Consider the following 23,418-nt stretch of genomic DNA (forward strand, 5'->3'; position numbering starts at 1 on the left):
GTTGATGGGAACTGAAGTCTACTAATGCCTGGAAGGTCACATATTCTTGAACCCAGCTTTAGAAGCTTGGTGAATGAACACATTATTGTTCTCCAGGTTTATTTAATTTTGTTTTAGAAAGGGATGTATGTGTAAAAAAAAGGACAACCTAAGACAAATGTTGTTGGTTACAAAGGTTCTGATTAAGAATAGGTCACTAAATTTCTTAGAGCACCATGAGTCCTGAAATATTGTTCTTCAATGTTTCTAACGCAGGCAGCTATTTTAACTACATTTTTAGGTATCATGTTGCAGTTCTCTTCTATTGGAGATTAGTTTCTTTTTTACACTCTCCCATGTTCCTCCTGCACTAATAAATCAAGGGCCCCTTCAGTTGCTGCTAATATGAGATGGGAGCTTTGTGATCATTAACTCCTTCTCCCAATCAAGAATCTCAAGACTGGTGCAGGGAGCAGTGTGTTTCCTTCCGTCCTTCTTTCTTTTTTACAAGAGGAAACAGAATGTATTTAGACATTTATCCTTGGTTGTGGGGAAACAGAAATGTCAAAAGATTTCCTGCTTAGCCACCACAAGTTGACCTTCCAACCTCTGCTCAAAAAACTAGAAAGGGATTATATAGCTGTTTTCAAAGGAGCAGAAGTTTTTTTGCATTTCTCCTTTCAACATGAATACTTTTGGTTTCGTAATTTAAGATGATATATCATCTCAGTGGTAGAGCACATGTGTTACATGAAGAAGACCATAGGCTGAATTCCTGATAATTCTAGTTAAAAAGGTCATCAGGGTGGGTAAGTCCTCTGTCTGAAACCTTGGAAAGCTGATGACAATCACAGTAGATAATATGCCATTGAATGGTCAGATACTCTGACGTGGCACATGAGGCAACATTAAGGCAGGGTGACCAGATGTCATAACCACAAAGGACAAGGCACCATAAAATGTATGGCATTCAATAAAAAATGTAGGACTTTACAAAATAAAAGCTAAAAACACTAATATAAATATACTAGTAAATTCATTTCATATGGTTTATTTATAGCTATATTACTTATATACTATATTTTATTATGTACAAAATTGTATTTTTTCTTATCAACTTATCTCCGTTAAAATGCCTTTTTTAGCTTGCAATACAATTATAAAACTCTGAGCAAGGCAAATGCTTAAAATTGTACTTCAGACCTTGACTGAATCTACATTTAAATTATTCCTTTCATTTGTTAATTGTGCTGAAATTAAGAGGAAAAAACTTTCCACATTTGCAATGTGTCCTCAAGCAGCTGGTTGCCTAACGTGTTTGCTATCCTTTTCCCCTCTGAGAAACAAATGAACCCTGAGCTCTGGGGGCAAATATCTTTTTCTGCTACTCCTAGGAAGAAAGAACTTCAAGAAGGATCAATCGTATCTCCCTATTTGCAGCAAGGACAGGCTGCCAAGCAGACACATTTCTCAAAGGAGAACAGCAACTGTGGTGTTTTTCAATGGGCTTCTTAATCATGCTCGAAATGGAGAACATTTTGGAATTCCTCCTGCACAGAAGGTTGAAATACAGGACATGTTCTGGAAAAGGAGGACATCTAGCCACCCAATTTTAAGGTGAAGCTTTATGTTGTGGACAAAGGAAAGTTTTCCAGTTACTCTCAGTTTTGTTTTCACATCTGTAAGCCACATACTGAACTAGGGGGAAAAATGTTTTGATTCTGTCTTTGTTGTTGTTATGTGATCTTGGGTCAGCTTCAACTAAAGGCAGTCCCCTTTTAACAGGTCTGCTCAGCTCTTTCGAACTCAGGATGTGGCTTTCTTGATAGACAGCGTATTTTCATACATGGGTCAAAAGAAACCTTCATGTCTTGTTTCACATTTTGTGGGCTGTGGCATTAATCCAAGGAAGGTACTTGCTAGGCCAAACCACACACAATGTGAGAGGCATGTGGTTAGGTGCTGGGTGTCCTGTGATTTGAAAAAATAAGTTAAGAAAACTTTAGCTGAGGCACACGCACACACGTGTGTGTGTGTGTGTATACTGTGAATTTTACTGGTTTTGCTCATTATGTTTTTATGACTTTTTAAAGTAAATTTTATTGTATAAAACTCAAAATTAAAAACATACAAAAAGACATTTACAATTGACATATACAAACATATAACAAACAAAAAACCCAAAACAAAATACAACTAAACAAACAAACAAAAACCAAAAACAAAGCTTACTTCCTAGCTGTGGCTATGAACGCGTTAATGCATTTTACCTTAATTACTATCTCTTTTAAATATCTTTCACTATTATCTAGAGAGTGTCCTCTTTTAACCCTTCCCTTCATGTGTCAAGTTTACGTCATTATGTCTGGGTCTCATCCAATAATTTCTTTCTTATCAATCCTATCTATAATTCATCCTAAAAGAAATCAAATAACCTGAAAAACATCATATATCTTATTCACCAAAAATTACTTCAATATAAACCTTGACTCTTCCAGCAGAGTTACTATCTTAATATTTCACCTATTCTTTCTTTTCTTAGCTTCTTATTTTCTATTATCCTCTCAGTTATCTAATTTGTTAAAGCTATCCAGCAACTCTTAACTCCTTCTGATTTTACATATTCAAGCCATGGATCCCATTCTTTATAAAACCTTTGTAAAGATTGATTTTTCATAATACATGATAGTTTTTCCATAACAAATATATCGTACAATTTAAGTTTCCAATCTTCTATTAGTGGGGCCTCTTTCTTTTTCCAATTTTTCGCATAGATCATTCTGGCGGCTATTATTGCAAAGAATATCACTTTACCTCCTTTTTTCTCTAAATCCTCATCTTCAACAATATTTAATAAATACATTTTAGGGCTCACACACTCTTTTATATGAAACATCTTTTTCATTTCTTTGTGTATAGTTTTCCAGAATTTATTTGCTACCTCACAATTCCACCAAACATGCAAATATGTTCCCAATTTCTCTTATGTTTTTATGACTTTTTATGATCAGCAAGCTGTGACCCTGGGGCTGCATGTATTCCCCAGGCAAAATGGTAAATCGCCTCTTCTGGAAATATTTTCACATTAGACAAGTATCCTTTCTTAAAAACCAATGGAATGAACTTGGTGGCCGTTGCATTTTTATTTTTTGCCATTTTTAGTAGTCTGTGGATCCCTCAGAGGGAAAGTTAGCTGCCAGACCCATTGTTATTGCCCAACCCAAGCCAACAGATAAGATGTTATCCTAATAGGCAGTTTACAAATAAAATAACAACAGGCATAACAACTGCAGCAACAGTGAAGAAAGGTCCAATATGGACTAGGGGTCTCAAGGGAGGAGGGAGAAATAACCCCTTCTCAATTCCTATAGCCATTATCTGTCCCTCAAAAGGGGGGGGGGGGAGATATACAGGTGTGTGTGTGTGTGTGTGTGTGTGAAGTATTTCACACTGATCTTGCAACTTACCATAGCCCAGAAGTAGTATGCCATCTTGTGCCGATTTTGAAGTACTGCCCATAAGAATAAATCCCTCCAAGGATTTTCACTTTTCTGATTCATATCCAAAAGGCCTGGTAACTTTTTTGCATTTATCTTATCCTAAACAAACAAAATAACTTATTGGAATTCAGTATCTAAGAGGATATTCTGTAGACCCACAAGGATTTAGCTCTCCCATCTATCAAATAAATTGAGGCTTCCAGATCAATCCCGCCTCCCTCATTACAGATTCTGTAGCCTAGAACAATTTCCCATGGAATTCAGGGGGTCTCAGTCTTTTTCAACTGTCCTGATTTGGTAGGGACACTCCTAAGTGATCCTCTGCCTTTCCACATTTTCAGCTTTTAAAATGTCCCAGTTTCTCTCTCCTCCTCTCACTTCACTCTTTCATCTTGGTTTACATCAATTACTAAAAATTGGGTTCAAAGTACAAAGGTAGCCTGCACTCTGTTAATTCAGCAAGGTGGTTAGAAGGGGATGGGGTGGAAACATGCCCTTCCCAGTAGGCTCAAGCAAGCTGCTGCAGCCTCTCTTAGCTTGTGTGTTTTTCCTCATTAATAACTTGCCATCTTGATCATATTCTGATGTTGCATGGCCATCCGAGTCTCAGTTTTAATTTGTGAAATACTGGAGGTATGGGATACACTGAATAACCCTGCCACCACAACTGCTACAATTTCACTAGAGAGGGCACATGCACACTAAACTGTTGACACTGATGAATGAATCGGGGAGTCTCAAGTAAGGACATTACTGCATATTAAACAAACTGGATCAAAATTAAAGAAGAAAACCCAAACTGTATCTTGTTCAGTATTATATTCCAGCAGTGGCCAACTAGATGTCCACAGCCAAGACTATCCTTAATGTGCACACAGAGTGAAGCCACCAAAGATTAGATAATGGGAACAGCAGCTTCCCCAGCCATCCCCCAGAGACTCAAGTCATTCTCCTCTCTTGAGGGACAGAGCTATGTTTCCCACAAAGCTTGCCTTACTTCCTCTGAACTACTGTACTACTCTCAAGGTGGCAGAGGGGTCCTATCCCATTGCCAGTTTGAAAAAAACTGCTATTCCTAACTGCTATTCCTGTTAGTTTTTGTACTTGGTATAAAAGTCAGCCATTCTGTCCTTAGCCTCTGATACTCCTTAGCCTCTGCATCTTCTCACTTATGCTCCTGAGAGATTGGTATCAGGCTAACTGTGAAATGGTCTTCTCTATTCCATGTGCTTGTAATCTAGTCGAGGAGACAAATCTACATTTTAAAAAGATGCCCTATAAATTAATCACCCCCTGGGCAAAATACAGACACATAGGAGATACAGGGGCAATGTCTTTCCAGTTCAGAGATATTTTATGTTCCACGAATGTCTGGATATACCAGATGGAAACCCCTGATGATACTTTCCATTTGTGCCAAAAAAACAAAGCCAAAGACCTCCCAACTCCATTAAATAAGCCCTTGGATTTTTGTTCTTGATTTTGTTGAATGAGATAATTCATTCACTGTCACTACAGAATTAAAAAGGCCTGCTGTATCCTGGATACAAATGAATAGGTATGAGAACATCCTGCATGAGATATTGTACAAAGAAGCAGCAATTAGCCGTATGACCTAGCTTTCTGTGCGATCAGATTTTGTTTTATGTTGGCAGCAAGAGTGCACTTTTCAGCAGAGACTAATGAATGATGTTACATTAAAATTCAAGCAAGTGTTTCCAAGGCCTAGCCTGCAAAGGCTAGGGCATAAACCTAAGCCCCAACTGTTCAGCCCCTTCAGTGTTTCCTTTGTGCATGGAAAAATGTTGTAGTATTTGGATTTTTATGATCAATTTACAGTTTACATTTTCCAATCAAGATACAGATTGTACCACATCTACAACTGATTTTGGACGTTCTCCTTTCACTATCCTGTGATGTAGTGCCTCTTTCATACAGCCAAACAAGAGCATCCCAGCTGCATTTTACATTTTGCATATTGTTACTGTTGTCAACAGATGTGAAGTTAACTTTGACTTATGGCAGACTTCCAATTAACCCTGCCATTAACAGCTCTGCTCATATCTTGCAGACTCAGGGTCATGGCTTCCTAGATTGAGGCCCTGTACACAGCGGCTGTTAAGGCTGGCATGAAGGTGGAGACGAGGCATAGCATCCTCATGATGCATGCCCAACTCTGCCCCCCAGGGCGTCATGATGCCGTGTGCCACTCCACGTGGTGTGCAGCATCATGGTGCACCTCCAACACTGCATCCGGCCCTGATTTGGTTAAAGAAGGGGTGGCTAGAGACCACCCCTCTGGGGCTGTTTGCATAGCCCCTGAGTGTATCAATCTGGAATGCAGTCTTCCTCTTTTCTGCTTTCTACTTCACCAATTATTATTGTCTTTTCTAGTGAGTCATGTCTTCCCATGATAGATCTAAAATATGACAGCCTCAGTTGAGTCATCTTGGCTTCAAGGGAGAGATCAGGTTTCATTTGCTCTAGACTCATTTGTCTTTTCAGCAGTCCGCAGTATCCATAGAACTAGGGTTGCCATAAGTCAGGACCTCCGAACTGGGACAAATGTAGGACAAACGTAGGACAAAATTTTCAAATGGAGGACACATTTTTAAAAAATCGAGGACACGCAAAAAATGATGTTTTTTTAAAAAACATATAAATGCATGATTCTTAGGCATGATAAAAATGGAGGACATTTGGCATTATTCCTAGACAGATGGCAGAAATGTGCTTCCCTTTCTGGTCAAAACCAGAAGAGGAGGAAGAGTGGAAGAAGCAGAGGAGGAGGAAGAGGAGAAGAAGAAAAGGAGGAAGAAGAGGAGGAGGAAGAGGGGGAAAGGAGGAGGAGGAAGAAGAGGAAGTAGAGAGGAAGAAAAAGGGGAGGAAGAGGGGAAGGATGAGGTGGAAAAGAAGAGGAGGAGGAAGAAGAAGAAGGGGAAGAGGAGGAGGAGCAGAGGAGGAAGAAGAGGAGGAGGAGAGGAGACAGAAGAAGAGGAGGAGGAGAAAGAAGAGGAGCAAGCTGCAAGGTAGGGAAAAAAGGGTCTCCCTTCGAGGAGAGACCCTTCCTCCCTGCCTTGGAGCCTGCCTGGCCGGCGGGGGAAGCTCCAAGGCAGGGAGAGAAGGGTCTCCCTTGGAGGAGAGACCCTTCTCTCCCTGCCCTGAAGCCTGCCTGGCCGGCAGGGGAAGCTCCAAGGCACGGAGAGAAGAGTCTCCCTTGGAGGAGAGACCCTTCTCTCCCTGCCCTGAAGCCTGCCTGGCCGTCGGGGCAACCCCCAAGGCAGGGAGAGAAGGGTGTCCCTTGGAGGAGAGACCCTTCTCTCCCTGCTCTGAAGCCTGCAGGCGCACCTCCAGGGCGAGGGCTTGAATGCCGCCCAGGCCTCAGTAGGGGCCAGCAGCAGCGCGCGCGCCTGCCCCATTTCCTTCCCCCCGCGCGCGCGCCGAGGGAAGTGGGGCAGATGCGCGCGCTGCCGCTGGCCCCTACTGAGGCCTGGGCGGCATTCAAGCCCTCGCCCTGGAGGCGAGGAAGAGGAGGAAGGCGGAGCTGGAGGAGGAGGTGGGTTGGCGCCGCAGCAGTCGCATTAGCGGCAGCGGCAATGGCCGGAGCGGGCCCCCAAACAGGGGACCAGGCACGGGTGGGGGCCCAAACCGGACCATGACCGGGAGGGGCCCCCCAAAAGCGTGCTGGTCACGGGGCGGGGGGCGGGTTATGGCAACCCTACAGAACTCTTCTCCTACAGGACCAAATCTGAAATGAGTTGATTTTCTTCTTATCAACTTTCTTCACTGTCCAGCTTCCATAACCATACACAAAAATTAGAAATATGATGGCCTCCTAACTTTAGTGTTCTGTGATATACCTTGACATTTCAGGATCTTGTGCTTATCCAGCACAGAACAAGTAAAGAGGTACTACAGGAATACCTTGTTAATCTAAATGAATGTAAATCTCCAGGACCAGATAAACTACATCCAAGAATATAAAAAGAGCTGGCAAATGTAACCTCAGAGCCATTGGCAATAATCTTTGAGAACTCCTGGAGAACAGGAGAAGTCCCAGCAGACTGGAGGAGGGCAAACATGGTTCCCATCTTCAAAAAGGGAAAAAAGAGGATCCCAAAAATGATCATTCAGTTAGTCTGACAACAATACCAGGAAAGATTCTAGAGCAGATCATTAAACAGAGAGTCTATGAACATCTAGAAGGGAATGCCTTAATCACAAAAAGTCAACATGGATTTCTCAGAAACAAGTCATGCCAGACAAATCTAATCTCTTTTTTGATAAAATTACCAGCTGCGTAGATGAAGGGAATGCTGTGGATATAGTATATCTTGATTTCAGTAAGTCCTTTGACAGGGTTACCCATAACATTCTTGCAAACAAGCTAGTAAAATTGGGCTTGACAAGGCAACTGTTAAATGGATTTGTAATTGGCTGACCAACTGAACCCAAAAGGTGCTCAGCAATGGCTCCTCTTCATTTTGGAAAGAAGTGACCAGTGGGGTGCCACAGGGTTCTGACCTGGGCCCAGTGCTATTCAACATCTTTATCAATGACTTGGATGAAAGAATAGGGGGCATGCTTATCAAATTTACAGATGACACCAAATTAGGAGGAATAGTTAATACCCCTGAAGACGGGATCAAAATTCAAAATGATCTTAATACATTAGAAAACTGGGCCAAAGCTAACAAAATGAATTTCAACACAGAAAAATATAAGGTACTGCACTTAGGGCAAAAAAAAAAAAAAAAAAAAAAAAAAAAAAAAAATCAAATGCACAGATATACTGAACAAGACTACATGTGAAAGGGATCTAGGTGTTCTAGTAGACCACAAGTTGAAAATGAGTCAACAGTGTGATGAAAAGGCCAGTGCAATTCTAGGCTGCATCAATAGAAGTATAGTGTCTAGATTAAGGGAAGTAATAGTGCCATTCTATTCTGCCTTGGTCAGGCCTCACCTAGAATACTTTGTCCAGTTCTGGGCACCACAGTTCAAAAAGGATGTTGACAAACTGGAGTGTGTCCAAAGGAGGGCGACTAAAATGATGAAGGGTCTGGAAACCATGCCTTATGAGGATAGACTTGGGCGGGATACAAACCGCCATATAGTACGTATAGGATACGTACTAGGGTTAGGAAGGGGCGGTGCTTCCGCACCCCCCTAACCCTAGTACGTATCCTATACGTACAAGATGGCAGCGCCCCTTCTACATGGGCGCCGCCATCTTTACGTACTGGACGCATAGCGTCCAGACGTGTCGCGGCACCTATGACATCGCGAGTCCGCGCCAGGTGCCTCGCGACGTCATAGAGGCGCCGCAAGAAGAAGCTCCGAAATGGAGCTTCTTTTTTGCTCTGCGCGGGAGCCGCGCGGTTTGACTGCTGCAGCTCCCGCGCGGAGCAAACGGCGGCGGCGGGGAAGCGCCGCAAAGGGGCGGTTTGTATCCCGCCATAGAGAGGTGGGTATGTTTAGCCTGGAGAAGAGATGGTTAAGGGGTGATATGATAGCCTTCTTTAAGTGTTTGAAGGGGTGTCACATTGAAGATGGAGCAAGCTTGTTTTCTGCTGCTCCAGAGACTAGGATACAGAAGAATAGATGCAAGCTCCAGGAACACAGATTCCACCTCAACATTAGGAGGAACCTTCTGACAGTGAGAACTGTTCGACAGCGGAACATACTCCCTCGGCGTGTAGTGGAGTCTCCTTCCTTGGAGGTCTTTAAACAGAGGCTGGATGGCCATCTGTCAGGGATGCTTTGATTGTGATTTCCTGCATAGCAGGTGGTAGAACTGGATGGTCCTTGTGGTTTCTTCCAACTCTACAATTCTATGATGCCAAAGATCTCCTTCTTTGGAGGTCTTTAAGCAGAGGCTGGATGGCCATCTGTTAGGGATGCTTTGGTTGAGAGTTCCTGCATGGCAGAGGGTTGGACTGGATGGTCCTTGTGGTTTCTTCCAACTCTACAATTCTATGATTCTATGATCTTGTCTAGTTTGTGCACCGTTACCCTTCCATATCCTAGTCTTCTGATTTCCTGACTGCATTTTCCATTCTGATTAACAACTGAGGCAAGGTATGGAACATCTTTAACTATTTTAATGTCTTCATTGATTATTTTAAAATTATATAAAATGTGGACATTATTTTCATTTTCTTAATGCTCTGCTGTAAACCTGCCTTTGCACTTTTTTCCTTGACCTTCTTCACTAATACTTCCAAGTAATCATTTCTACTAGTAGTAAGGTGTCATTTGCATATCTGAAACTGCTGATATTCCTTCAGTTTTCACACTTCCTTCCACTGTGTCTAATCCTGCTTTATATATGATACTTATGTATGATACAGCACACAAGTTAAACAGATAGAATGATAAAAATGCATGCCAATTGGAAACCATTCTGTTTTGCCATATTCTGTCCTGATGGTGGTCTCTTATCCTGAGTACATCAGGACAATTAAATGCTGTAACACATCCATTTCTTTAAGAGGAAGCCATAGTTTTTAATGATCTACACAATCAAAGGCTTTGCTATAATTTATAAAACACCAGCTGATTTTCTTCTGAAAGAGTAGATTTGTTAGGCTGGTGTTTGTTATTATTGTTATGTGCCTTCAAGTCAACTCCAGAGTATGCCAACCCTATTACAGAGTTTTCTTGGCAATATTTATCCAACAGAAGTTTGCCTTTGCTTTTCTTCTGAGGCTGAAAGAGTGTGACTTGCCCAAGGTCACCTAGTAGGTTTCCATGGCTGAATGGTGGTTCAAACCCTGATTTCTCTGAGTTCTGGTCCAACATTCAAACCACTACACTGTTTAAGATATCTATTTTAAATAAACTTGGGCCGGTTACAGACGGCCAAAATAAAGCTGCTTCGAGTCACAGTGGAGGTATGGTGTTTCAATGATGCATGAGTCCTAAGAGTCCAGAAGTCGCACCAAAGCCATGCTCCAGCCCTAAGGACTGGAGCATGGCTTTGGTGCGACTTCTGGACTCTTAGGACGTATGCATCATTGAAACACCATATCTCCACTGTGACTCGAAGCAGCTTTATTTTGGCTGTCTGTAACAGGCCATGCTTAGATATGCAAGAGAGGAGGATCACACAGCTATCACCAAGATTTTTTAAAACAAAAACACGGCAAAAAAGTAATTAATCAAAGAATATAAGTGATAAGGGATCATCCATTATTTAAAACATCAGAAATAAATTTTCAATTAATGTATGTGATGATAATGAAGCCACTTCAAATATGGTTCTGGGTGGTGGTGGTGGTGGTGGGGAGGGGTGGAATGCCTCTTGACAGAGCTAAGTTGCTAGGCCTTCTGAGATTTTCACTTAAAATTTTGCTGTAAGCACATCTACTCAGAAGTAAGACCTACTGAGTGAAATGAAATTTATTCCTAGATATATGTGTATAGGCTTGCTAGCTGTATCAGCAATTCTAAATGTACTTGCTAGGAAACATGCCAAATTGAGCTTAAGGGAACTTTCTTCTGAGTAGACACATATAGAACTATGCTATTAGTTTCTCTTTACCTACAGTTGTCTTCCTTCTCTCTCTTTTTTTCCTCCTCCTTCAGTGTACAGAGGGCAGAATTTTGTTATTATTATTGTTTTGTTTTGTACATCACCTTTCATTTTCATAATAACTAATAAATATTTTCCCTGTTAAAAACATGATTTCAGACCTAAGAAAATGATATACTCATTCAACACAGAAGATTATCACACCCAGGAACAAAGGCAGGGTCTAAAAGACGAAAATGGACATTATTGCATTTACCTGTCTGGGCTGTAGGCAGCCTGTATCCACTCAGGCAGTCTGTCTACAACCCAGACTTCTCTTGCAGCTTTTTTAAGAATGAGAAAATCTTGTCCTTGAAAAAGTTGAGGGAGAAGTCCAGGTTGCAGAAGGGCTGCCCAAGTGGATGCGGGCTGCCTGCAGCCCAGACACAGATAAATGTGATAACGTTCATTTTCATCTTTTAGATCCCACGTCTCTAGTGAGTACATCAACCTACTATATGTGACTTCCTTCTCCCCAAATAATACATCTGTGTGGAATGCCATGGGTTCTATAAGGGACCATTAAAGCCCCAATCTTCTGAGTGTCACTTCATAAATCTTATGGAAACTTACAGCTTTTTTCTTGCCTCCAGATCTATGGTCCTGGTAGAAACCTCTGCATGCATCATGAAGAAAATCCTTCAGCACCCTGGAAACTTCATGGAGAGTGAATAGAGGGCAAGTATCGCTAACTTCCTTGTGCTGTTGACCACTTATTCCTGCCAAAGTTAGTCTGCTCTCTTCATGTTTTTTAAGCAGAAGTGTATAAAGAAGAGACTTTGGTGAGATGGTACAGTAGAGTCTCTGAAGCCGGCTGTATGTCAGGAAGTCATGCATGTTGGCCCCATTATCAATAAACAACTTGACAAATTCTGGCTTATCATTCACAAGGGCATCCATCATCACTTCTTCTAGGTCACATGACTGAGGTTACAAAAAACACAAGAATTTTTTTCAATATGAGTATGGTTAATAATTGTACCTGATATTAGCATATTAAGAACTGTGCCATCCTTTCTGATATAACATGTAATCTTGAAATCTGAGTAAGGAAGTTGATGCCATCCCCCACCCCCACCCCCTGCCCAACTGATAGTTCATCTTCCTTGGCAGACATAAAGTTGACACACCACAGCAGGAGTGGCTGCCTGATAGTCAGCGAGGTCCTTCTCCAGATCCACAGGATTCAAAGCAGTATGGAGAGTTGAACACACACACACCAAGTCCCCAGAAAAGGCAAAGGTTTCAATGTCTAGCACAAACATTGAAGATGTTTGTGGCACACAGCTGTGAAACGTTCTCTTGAAATACTGTCTGAACTATGGGCTGAGCTGGCTAGCTTTATAAATTGGGGGTTTCCTTCAGTTGAATTATTGGAAATAAACTTCCTCTTGATTTTACTTTGCTACTGTAAGTATTTGATTTATGACCCTGGGACTGCTACCCCTGGAACTGTTCTAATTTATAGCTTCTGATCCTGGACTGTTTGACATCTGATACCGCTTGTTGCTACAGCTTCTGAACTTTTGGCACTCTGAATTCTAGTGCAGCATTACAGCAGGACAACCCAGTGGACAACAGAATATTCTGTCCTACTGCTACGTTTAAGTGGGTCACAGCAAGCACAATATCCCTGATGAATGGACAGGGCTATCATGCAACAAGGAGCATGTATCAATAGCTGAATACTATGCAGACAGTTTCCATAGTATTGTGGAGTGTGGGTGACCTGCGTTGTCCACTGAGAAAACCATTGCACAATCCATTTGTTTGAAAATATTACTTTTTGGTGCTGATAATTATAAACATGGGGAACTCAGTCTGAATTGGAACCACATCAGACAGCTAAAAGTTAATTAGTTCTCACTACCCCATCACCACAAACATCTTGATCTAGTCTGGCTCCCTTGTATTTAACACGGGGTGTGAGGAGGCCTAGCTGCTAGCTGCATATTTAAAATATTGTTTCATTTGGCCCTCATCGTGGATCTAGATATCTTTAGGATACCTAGGATATGTCCTTAGCTGTTCAACTAGGAACCCGTTTTGATATTATATTTACTGTATACATCTGCCAGCAGATGTACTGGATGCATTGCTTGCTTCTGTCAAATCATATGACTGAGCTGATGCTATAGCAGTCTGTCAGAGTGGCGGAAATTTTGTATGCTGCCCTTCAGGTGCTGTTAGACTGAAACTCCCAGGAGTCATAAACAGTACAGGCAATGGCGATGAATGCTGAGAGTCACAGCCCAAAAACATTTGGAGATCATCAACATGATTCCTCCCCTGCCTTAAGCCCAACTCAAGGTGTCCCAGGTCATGGTATAAATCTGCATTAGAAAAAATTACTGAAGCTGAGCAGGTTTGATCAGCTCCTGTATGGAAGACTGCCTAGAGCCCTACATCACACTTTGAATCCATCCTCACTAGGGCCCGTTACAAATGGGCCTAAAAGTGCGCGCTCTGCGCGTGCTAGAGTTAGAAAGGGGCATCCTTTCTGGATGCCCCCAACCCTAGTAAGCGTGGAGCATGCACAAAATGGCGGTGCCCGTTCCACACGGCCACCGCCATTACAACATCACAACCATGCCGCCTCTGTATGGGGCAGCGCGGATGTGACATCGTCACGCCATGCCAGGACGCATAGTGCGCCCCTTCCCTGGCCACAAAAGGAGCTCTGAAACAGAGCTCCTTTTGCCGTTTGAGTCGCTGGGCGCAGCCTTCAGACGGCTGCGCCCAGCGATGCAGAGGAGAAAGGGGCCAAGCGGCCCCTTTCTCCTCCTCCCCACCGCCACCCAAGGACACCCCTTTCCAGGCTGCGGGGAAGGGGCCTTTTGCCGCTTCCCCACAGCCTGGAAAGTGGCGGATCGGGGCCTCAGCGGCTGCCGCTCTGACCGCTGAGGCCCCGATCCAGCTGGGAAAGGGGCGGGTGCAGGCCGCCGCTTTTCGGTGGTCTGTAATCTGCCTTAGTTAGTTCTGCCATAAGATATGAGAGAGAAGTTACGTCACAGGAAGGTCATACTCTGATGTAGACAAGCTCCTCCATTCATACCTACAGAGTGCCTTGAGAGTGATGGGATAATAATTCAAATAGCACCCTGTATGGACATTTGGGAGGGGGGGGGTAATCTTAACTTTTTGTGCACATGTGCATGTGTTATAGGACATTTTTCCAGAAGAAATTTTAAGGGGCACAAATATATTTTTGTTTTCATGTAGTATTTTTGATGTTGTGGGAACACAGGGCTGGTGACTGACTTAGTATCTGTGAAAACATGGCTAAGATTGTTGACTCCATGACAGAGTATAAATCTTTACTACCATAGTTATTCTGCTGCTGAAGGGGTGACATCTACAGCTTCTCTTTGGAGGAAAAGGAGATGGGCACAAGGATATCCACAAGAAGGACACAAAGGTATCCAGACAGAGCCATTTGCAGTTCTACACCCCCTGCATCCTCAACAGATTGGCCACAGTATTACCATCTGGCTTCCCTTGGGCACTCAAAAAAGAAGCAGCAGGACAAGGTCAGAAGCTGCTGCTGCTTTCCTCAGTGTGCAAGGGCCAGGAGGGAGGAGTTCTGCCTGGGAGATTCTGGATGCCCTTGTGAACCAAGGAAAAACCATTGCTTAAGGCAGTGTCAGATACCTCTTTGCATAATGTTTTTGTATGCTGGTATAGCCATGCATTAAGCCGGTGTAAACTACTATCAGGATTTCTGGCCATGTGTGCCAGTTGATACAACACAATCTTTCATATCACTCAGATGATTTTTTTGGGATTACACAGAAGATTAGCCATTTCTTCAACAAAAACTCCACCCATCAGCAGATGCTGATCCAATAAAAATTATCACCAGATTTAGCTTCTCAGTCTTCCCTGTTTTCAGGAACCGAAAGAAGTGTTGTGTTGCACCCAGTCTAGCCATTATTTGAATAATTAATTCAAAAAAGTAAAGTAACCCACCTTCCATTCAACATCTCCATTGAATATTTCACTGTTTGCTATGTCCACTCTGTTCCAGGCCACAGCCAGCTTCAGTTCATCCAGGTATTCTTGGGCTTCCTGACTATGACTCTTACAGGCTATTACAAACATAATATAAAAATAAATTAACCAGTCCCATGCATGTTTAGTGGATTTACTCCTAAGTACATGTGCACAGGACTGTAGCTTCCATCTCTGAAAGCCTTAACATAATAACATGTTTAAAATGTGCCTTACCACTGTTATTTTTGAATATTTTTAAAAGGCAAACATCTAGCTGGGAACATCTGCTGATGGAAGATGATCATGAGCAGGCTCTGGAGGAACTGACTCCTCCATACAGCCCCCACATACCATCCAGGAGGATGGTAAATCTTCCTGTGGGAAGTTTCTGGTACTGTGAAGGGTTGAGGGAGAGACAATATGGAAGAAAGAACAGTGTCTCCTTGCAGATGCACAGACATTGCACATGGCTGGGATCCACTGGTGGACTTTCTCCATCAGCAGATGTATTCAAATACATCCTGACCATCATTTGCAATTTTAAATAAAATCTTGTGCTACCATTTCAAATGTCCTCAGCAAATATTCTTTGGGTACAATCTGACAACAGGGTGTTATTAATTACTTAGGGAACCATCCTGAAGCCAACAAAAGGAGAGCAGAGAGTCTATTGAAAGCAGTGTAAATACAGCTTCACCAGTATAAATTTCCAGCAAGACAGGATTTACAGTACTAGAGGTCTTCTTATCTTCCTGTAGAAAGCTCTGTAAGTGTCACTATCAAGCCAAGCATGTTCTGCTGGTAGTGTAGGCTAAACCAGGACATTTCAAGGACATACCAGGGTGTGACAGTTCTGGACTGGGGAATAGATAGCATTCATTAAATTTACCTTTAACCAATGCTTTCAAAATGACTGTATCCAGTTCTTCTGAACCTTCTTGTTCAAAATTATGCACTGTTAGAAGCTGCTGCTGGCTAATAATGTTTTGGATCTAAAGGATTAAAGCAGGTTAATGTTTTTTTAGTACCACTATATTAGAAACAGAATTTTGGTATAATCTGGATTTAATTCCTTCCCAAGAGATAATAGAGCTGAGACAATTGCAAAATCTTGAGCCTGTTAAATAGTCTAGTCTGGAAGTAATCAGTAGATATGTAATTGAGCACAACATTCATCATATATATCCCAGTTATTTCCAGACTCAGCTACTGTAACAAACTCTGTATTGGATAGCCTTTAAACTCTTATGGGATACTGGAGTCCAACAACATCTGGAGGACCACAGATGCCCACTGCAAGTCTTACATTGTTTGAGAGTAGATTATTTGAAATACCAGCTAATCAATAATAAACTTGCCAGGCCTCAGAGGCACTGCTCATGGATCCACCATCAAGATATATTAGATTGTTAATGATGAGAGGGAGGGCCGTTCTGGTAGTATCACCATACTTATGGGATTTTTCTCTCTAAGGAGAGACACATGAATAATGAATGAATCCTGAAAAACATTTAAAAAATAAAATAAAATTTTTAAACTGCCCTCTGGCTTCTAATCTGTCATATGCTGCAGCATTTTAAGTCTGTAAATGTGTTGGTGATTTATGCCAGCATAAGAATCCATTAGTCATTCTTTCATAGCCTCAGCAGAGAAAATGCAGCAAAATCCTATTCCATCCAGACATAAAACTGCCCTGCCACTTCTCCAGCTGCTTGGGAGATCGCAGAATGGCTATATCTTTTGATGAAGACTAACTTTCCTGCCATCCACTGCATTGGTGCAACACTCTCGGCCACAATACCTCTGCTGCTATATCTTCACCTCCTCCTACACAAGTGTAGTTACATTGGCCAATGAGTTTAAGCATTTGAATAGCATTTGGCTTCATGCTAATATAATATATTATAAATCTAGTGTTCTAGTTTTATACTGCCATTTTATGAACATCTTGTGGTTGTGATGTCAGCTGCCTTGGGGTGGAGTCCTGGTAAACTATTTCTACATTTTAGTAATAAATACACACTAAAACCATGACAAGAGTTTAGAGATCTAGAGAGAGGTCTAGACAGATGATAGAAGGAGATAGATGTCTGCCCTCATGCCATTCCTAGAATAGCATGCTATTAGTGATATATACATGCATAACTGTGGCTTAAATGTGCATATGTCTCTTTCTGGAAGGGGTGCAGTGTGGTATTCCCTAAGCCAGTGATCGTGAACCTTTTAGAGGCTGAGTGCCCAAACTGCAACCCAAAACCCACTTACTTATTGCAAAGTGCCTTGTCCCTCTGGCTTTCTAGTAACAAACTCTGGCAAACTTTGTGCTGGGGTGACGGCACATGTGCCCACAGAGAGGGCTCTGAGTGCCTCCTCTGGCACATGTGCCATATGTTCGCCTTCACTGCCCTAAGCTTTTGGACTCTGTCCAGAACTTTCCCCTTTCCATTTATCAAGTTCTGGGAGGAACTGCTTCTTATTGGTAGAGGGAGGAAAGAGGCAATTTAATTGATGAAAATGCAACTGCTCTGGGCTCCTAGGGGAAAGAAAAAGAGGGTGTACTCCATCTATAAGCACATCTTCATTCCCTCCCCTTCACATCCCCCAGATAAGACCAACTGCCTCTTCATTATGTAAATTGCCAGGGTCCCTCCTGAGGTTTTGACATCCACTAGGGAGAGGTGACAAGGAATTGAGCCAGCTGAGTGATACACTCTACCTATTTGATATAGGATCTCTTCCATAGTCTGTGAAAGCATTTCATGATTACCAAGGAATAGCCTTACCACTTCAGTCCACTGAAGAATGTCCTTCCACAAGAAATCTTCTGTGGGGAATTTCTCCTTTAATTGTTTTTCTACCACATGTGGCACAATTAAATGTGGCTCATTCATTAGTGCAGCTATGATGTCAGCTATGCCACCTGAGCCAGCTAAAATGAGCCAGGGGGCAGAATTTTCCATTCCTCTGCAAATTCGCTGTTCAAAAGTATAAAACAAGGTAAGTTCAAATAAAATGAAACAACACTGTTACTCAGTTTCTCAGAAATAACATACCACATAGGAGTTCAATTATCCTGCTCAATTTCACAAACTCACTTTCTGTTGATCCTGTCTTTGTACTTTCTTGATATATTGAATACTAAACAATTAACACCAAGATTACAAGTCTTAAACTGGCAAAACTGAATTTAATGACCTCTTCCATCATGAAACATCAATTAACCTTCAAAGCAACCTTTGTTACCCCCCTGAAAAATTGCACCTCACTCAGGTAGACATATATGCGTTATACCCAGGGTGGAACACAGGGCCAGGATCCTCCAGCAAGAAAACTGCTTGTGCAATAGGCCATAGCATGAAACTTTTCACATGACTATGCTCATGCAGGAAGACCTCCCTGCACAAGTGGAAGAGCAGTGCAGGAGGCTGCAGCTGCACATAGATTTCCAGAGCCTCATGTCAAACCACTTTCTGGCTTTGTGGGGTTTACTAAACCAAGCTACTATGTGAGGCTTGGGAAATGGCTTGTTTTTCTTCCCTTAGTTAAGAAATAGGCATCTCAGAGTGTGCCTCCTCCTCTCATTTCCTCTTACACCTCCTCAACACCATTGTGGACCATTATACATTACCACTGTTGCTTTATCCCATGTAACTTTTTAAAAAACAAACAAACAAATTATTGGAAATGTTTCCATTGAGTTAGTTGGAACTTGGGAACATTTCAATGTGGAAAAATTAAACTGTTACAGCACTGGTATGCCTAATAATTCAGTTGGCAGCAACAGCTCTCAGCTGGATACAACTGTTGCCTATTGTAAAAAACAAAACAAAACAAAAAACAAAACAAAACCTCATTTCACATGTACAATGTACAGCTGCATAAGACACCAGCAGGACTCTGGCCATAGTGTTCAGCTTCACTTAATCATTTTTGCTTCACTTAAATGTTCATGAGCCTAACCTTGCCTGTCAAGAGCCCAGGGAAGGGTGAGTTAAAAGTTTCCCCTTACTTTTATTCAGAAATCTAAAATCTCTTCCCTGTTTAGGGATTCAAAAGAAGAGGGGGAGGGGGGAAATCCATTGGTACCCCGCTCAGGTGTGCCACGTGTGTGTGCATGTATGTACATATTCGCTGCAAACCAGTGTATGTCATTTGGCCCTAAATCTGACTAACATTTCCTGTACATGGCAATCTGCATACAACAATACTATGGTGAATGAAGAGCTAGGTTTGAACAGGCAGCATGAGAATGAGAACCCTTTGTTGTAGGTCATACAGTTGATGGTACATAGTTAGATATTCTATATCTAATCATGTTTCACATTAAAATAAAAAGTGCAAGTTATTTCTGAAGAGACTCTTTCTGTTCTTCATGGAAACCAGAAAACAAGTGAATTCTATTACAACAGTTAAGACCATGCAGGTAAACAAAATGAGGTGGGAGAGTGTGTGTGTGCGTGTGTGCGTGTGTGCGTGCGCACGAGGCATGATGATGATGAAGCAGAAAATTCAGCAAGATTACATCATGATGTTCAATTCTTTTCACTTTATTTTGTTCACCTTTCAGCCTGAAGATTTCTAGAAAGCCTGAAAAGTTGCTTATCTTTTAGATTTTCCTAATTAATGGAAATGCCTTAAAAGCACCAGATCCCATCTGATCTTGGAAGCTGAATAGGGTCAACCCTGGTTAGTACTGGTATGGGAGATCACTGAGAAATACCAGGTGCTGTAGTCTATACAGGGTGATCCAAAAGGAATGATACAAAACTGAATAAGAACAGCTTTACTTTTGCACCATTGTTTTTGAATTACCCTGTATTTCAGAGGAAGGAACTGACAAAACCACTTCTGGTTATTCTTGCCTAAGAAAAGCCCATGGAATTCATGGGGTGACCATAAGTCAACAGGTGACTTGAAAGCACACACACACACACACACACACACACACATACTGGTGGCTGCTCGCTTCCATGTCAGTAATCTTTAAATGTTAACAGAACTGCCTAAGGTGTTGAGTTGAATCCACCAAGTAGATTGAGTGCCTTGGATACCTCCTGTAACATTTTGGCTAAAAACCAATGTGAATTCACCATTCCAGTGATAATGAAGGCACCAGCTGCCTCTGCTCCTAATTAAGGTGCTCCACTACTAGACAACATCTAATGAACTCATCAATTTGGAGTAGTTATTGTTGCATGGGTTTTGTGCTCAGCATGCTTCTCAGTGAAGCTCCAGGATATTTGCTTAAAGAGTTCTGTAATCTCTCTTATTGAAACAGGACTATTAGTGTCTTACCTCAAGTATATGAGGTCTTCCGTTCACAAGTAAGCAGAGCACAGGGATTTCAATGCTACCAGTTCCTGATTAATAGATAATTGAACATTGAAGTTAATAAAATTCAGACACAAAAGACTCTAGTGTCTCAGGTTTTCACTTGTTTCCAGCAAAAGAGCATGATTTCACCTACCACCATCACTGTCTCACCATGCCAAAACAAAACAAACCCAGCAGACTTGTTAGTGAGATATTTATGTAACTTGATATCTTAGCCTGAATGTCATTGGATCAGCACTGAAGTACTCAGTGCAAAACTGTTCTAGCTTATCAGAAATATCATTGAACCACTGTTGAGTTCCCTGTTATTCTGCCTCTCTGGTGTCATACCCAGTGTCATTCTGCCTTCATCCTACCTGTAACATGGTCATGGCAGGAGAAAGACAGGATAAAATAAAATAAATACTTTGCACTGCCAGCATTGCTTGCGACCATGATGCTTAAAATGCCAAAGCCAGAAATGAAGAACCCCCTATCCATTGGCAGTATTCAGCCCATAGGGGTGTGAGCCTGATCTGGCTCAAAAGCTTCTCCTAATGTCTCTGAACAGTGATTTGAGAAAACAGAAAAGAAGCTGTTTATAGCTCAATAATCTGTTGCACCCAAAATCAAAGTTTTAACTGCAATCCTGCACACGTTAGATTGAATTCCTTTGAAGTCACTGGGATTTAAACAGCCTACTTCTGTCCAGGGCATGCACACATACTCCCTCTCTTTGTGTACACAATCAACAATTCATTTTAGATGCATGGTGTGTGTGTGTGTGTGTGTGTGTGTGTGTGTGTGCGTACACACACACACACACACACATGTAGTCCCACTATTTGCAATGGATCAATTCTAAGAAGACAAACAATGAAGTCCCCCACTTCCTACCTCCATAGCCAGTGCGTTGTTGTGAAATATGTTTCTCCAAAGTGACACGTAGCCTTGTAGTGCTATCTGGCTCATTTAGATCTCTTTCATCCACCAAAATAAAATAGGAGTGATGGTTGTCAAGTGAATAGGGAGGGCCTTTGGCACTGTGGTCTGATTTGTAGCTTATAAGATTGTCATTCTAGGGGGAAAAGGAGAAATTACCTTTCCTATGCACACTTACATGGGAGTAAATCTGAAAACCTAGAGAATATCTACTAGTTTGTGTCAACAATATCAGGCTTTGGACCAAGGAACCCTGGGTTCAAATTGAGTACATTCAGGTTTTCTTTTAATTAAATGTAGATAAGATTGAACTGTATCCCTGCTGCCTTTTTATCCAGAAAGCAGACCATGATTTATATTATTTATTTTAAGAGATCCCATTTAACAATTTTTCAGGGCTAGTCACAACAGTTTAAGCAACAACAATAAGTTACTTTTAAAAGAACAGTCAGTGAAAAGACATCCAAAATGACAAAGCAGCAGTAAAGCTATAATGTGTATACAGTAATGTGTAAAAGTTATAATGTGTATATACTAAATGAAAACTGTTGTTTAAAATGATTGTTTATTTTGTTAACATTTGGAATCAATAATCCTTGTTCACCCAGGCAGAGAATATTGCCTTCATTCTATATTACCATTTGGGAGTAATTCTGTGTTTCCAGATAATTTGGAACTTTAGATCTCGAACAGTGGAAATAATAGGACTGGGTCTTCTTGAAGTGGAAGAGGGCTGCACAAAATAATACATGCAAAGGCCCCAGTCATGACCAATTTACCTCATATTTACTCTTCTCCCAGGCAGTTAGTCAAGAGAAAACATGAGTGAATTGAGGCCTCTCCTTTAGTCACTCACCTCAGCCTACTTAAACCCTTGGATTAAAAACTAAAAACAAGAGATGGTTATCTCAGATCCAAGCACTTAAAATTAATTTGGGACAGAGTGTCTCCCCAATAGTCTTGGTGGCATCATAGCAGTCTGAGAGGCTATGGTTGAATTTAAATTGCCAATAAAATAATATACACAAACAAATATGTTTTAAAAAAGGAACCATCTTCCAAATGAAAACTGCAAACTATTTGAATTTGATTTTCAGTAGCTCAGTAGCTCTCACCACAAATGGGCATATAGTTCAGGTTCTGATATAATTTCTATTTAATAAAGTCCAAGAACTGATTTGTGATTTTATAACATCTACCTTACTATCCCATCACTACCATGCCAATGGGATCCAAAGGCTATAGTTATGTATTCTCTCCCCATATTTCTTTATTTCAGTCAATGCGGATATATACAGAGATATATGTACCTTAATATTATCCAGAAGCTCTCTGTGCTTAATTTTTCCCAGTGATGTTATCCCTATTGCAACCACTTTTACTGTGGAAGAAGTACTTGCCAACATGTGATCTCGAACTGCTTGCCCTATATTTTTTGACATTCCAACACGCAGGGCACTGGTGAAGATCCATGCACCTGAAAGTAATTTGTATAACTGTAAAACGTTAGATAACATTAAATATGTTTTTAGGTCATAGAAAAACATAATGTGTTTATAGTCTATAGAAATATAGACAGGTTATGGCTAGATTTCTATCCAGTATAAATTTAGAACGCAGCTGGTTTTCTTTTATTCACTAGTTTGCAATGTTCAGGTTTTGGCTGCAGACCTGTGATGTCAGCATATTGTTACATGTCTTTTAATTTGATCTTAATCAACTGGGAGCTGTTGAGAAGAGCTGGATGATGGCACCGATAATGCCAGTTTGAACTAAGATCATAAGTCAGTAATTCCGGTGGGGAGTTTGAACAAACTAAGCTATCAATAAAATCTGGTTGTTCTTGTTGTTGGCCTCTGCCCGAATTACAGTTTTGCCATATTTGTTGACATCATAATACCAAGTTATAACAATATTATTTTGTTCCCGTAGTTCTCATGATTTCACAGTAGTTCTGTGAGATGAATACATAGCCAATTATGTATAGCTACTTGGAAATTAACTCAATTTAATTCATTAGGGTTGATAGGGCAGAACAGACTGCTCCTAAGGGGTAGCCTGCAGTTGCCCCTTTCAGCACTGGATTGGGGCTGTGGCAAATATAGTGCCGTACAC

At 41.4% G+C, this 23,418-nt stretch overlaps 1 protein-coding gene across 1 annotated transcript in view; it reads right to left on the minus strand.

Moving 5' to 3' along the window:
• TRPM5 (transient receptor potential cation channel subfamily M member 5) overlaps nt 1–23,418 on the minus strand; it is a 66,075-nt gene that overhangs the window by 32,204 nt on the left and 10,453 nt on the right. The window contains exons 5-12 of the mRNA XM_089523096.1: nt 22,614–22,780; nt 21,259–21,439; nt 20,344–20,408; nt 17,832–18,023; nt 15,938–16,040; nt 15,025–15,143; nt 11,629–11,979; nt 3,447–3,578 (exon numbers count right to left, since the gene is read on the minus strand). Coding sequence (XP_089379222.1) covers nt 3,447–3,578; nt 11,629–11,979; nt 15,025–15,143; nt 15,938–16,040; nt 17,832–18,023; nt 20,344–20,408; nt 21,259–21,439; nt 22,614–22,780 — 1,310 coding nt within the window. The remainder of the gene's footprint in view (nt 1–3,446; nt 3,579–11,628; nt 11,980–15,024; nt 15,144–15,937; nt 16,041–17,831; nt 18,024–20,343; nt 20,409–21,258; nt 21,440–22,613; nt 22,781–23,418) is intronic.

This window comes from Sceloporus occidentalis, unplaced genomic scaffold, assembly GCF_023333645.1.
Source record: "Sceloporus occidentalis isolate IW3139 unplaced genomic scaffold, rSceOcc1.0.p SCAF_4, whole genome shotgun sequence".
Lineage (NCBI taxonomy): Eukaryota > Metazoa > Chordata > Lepidosauria > Squamata > Phrynosomatidae > Sceloporus > Sceloporus occidentalis.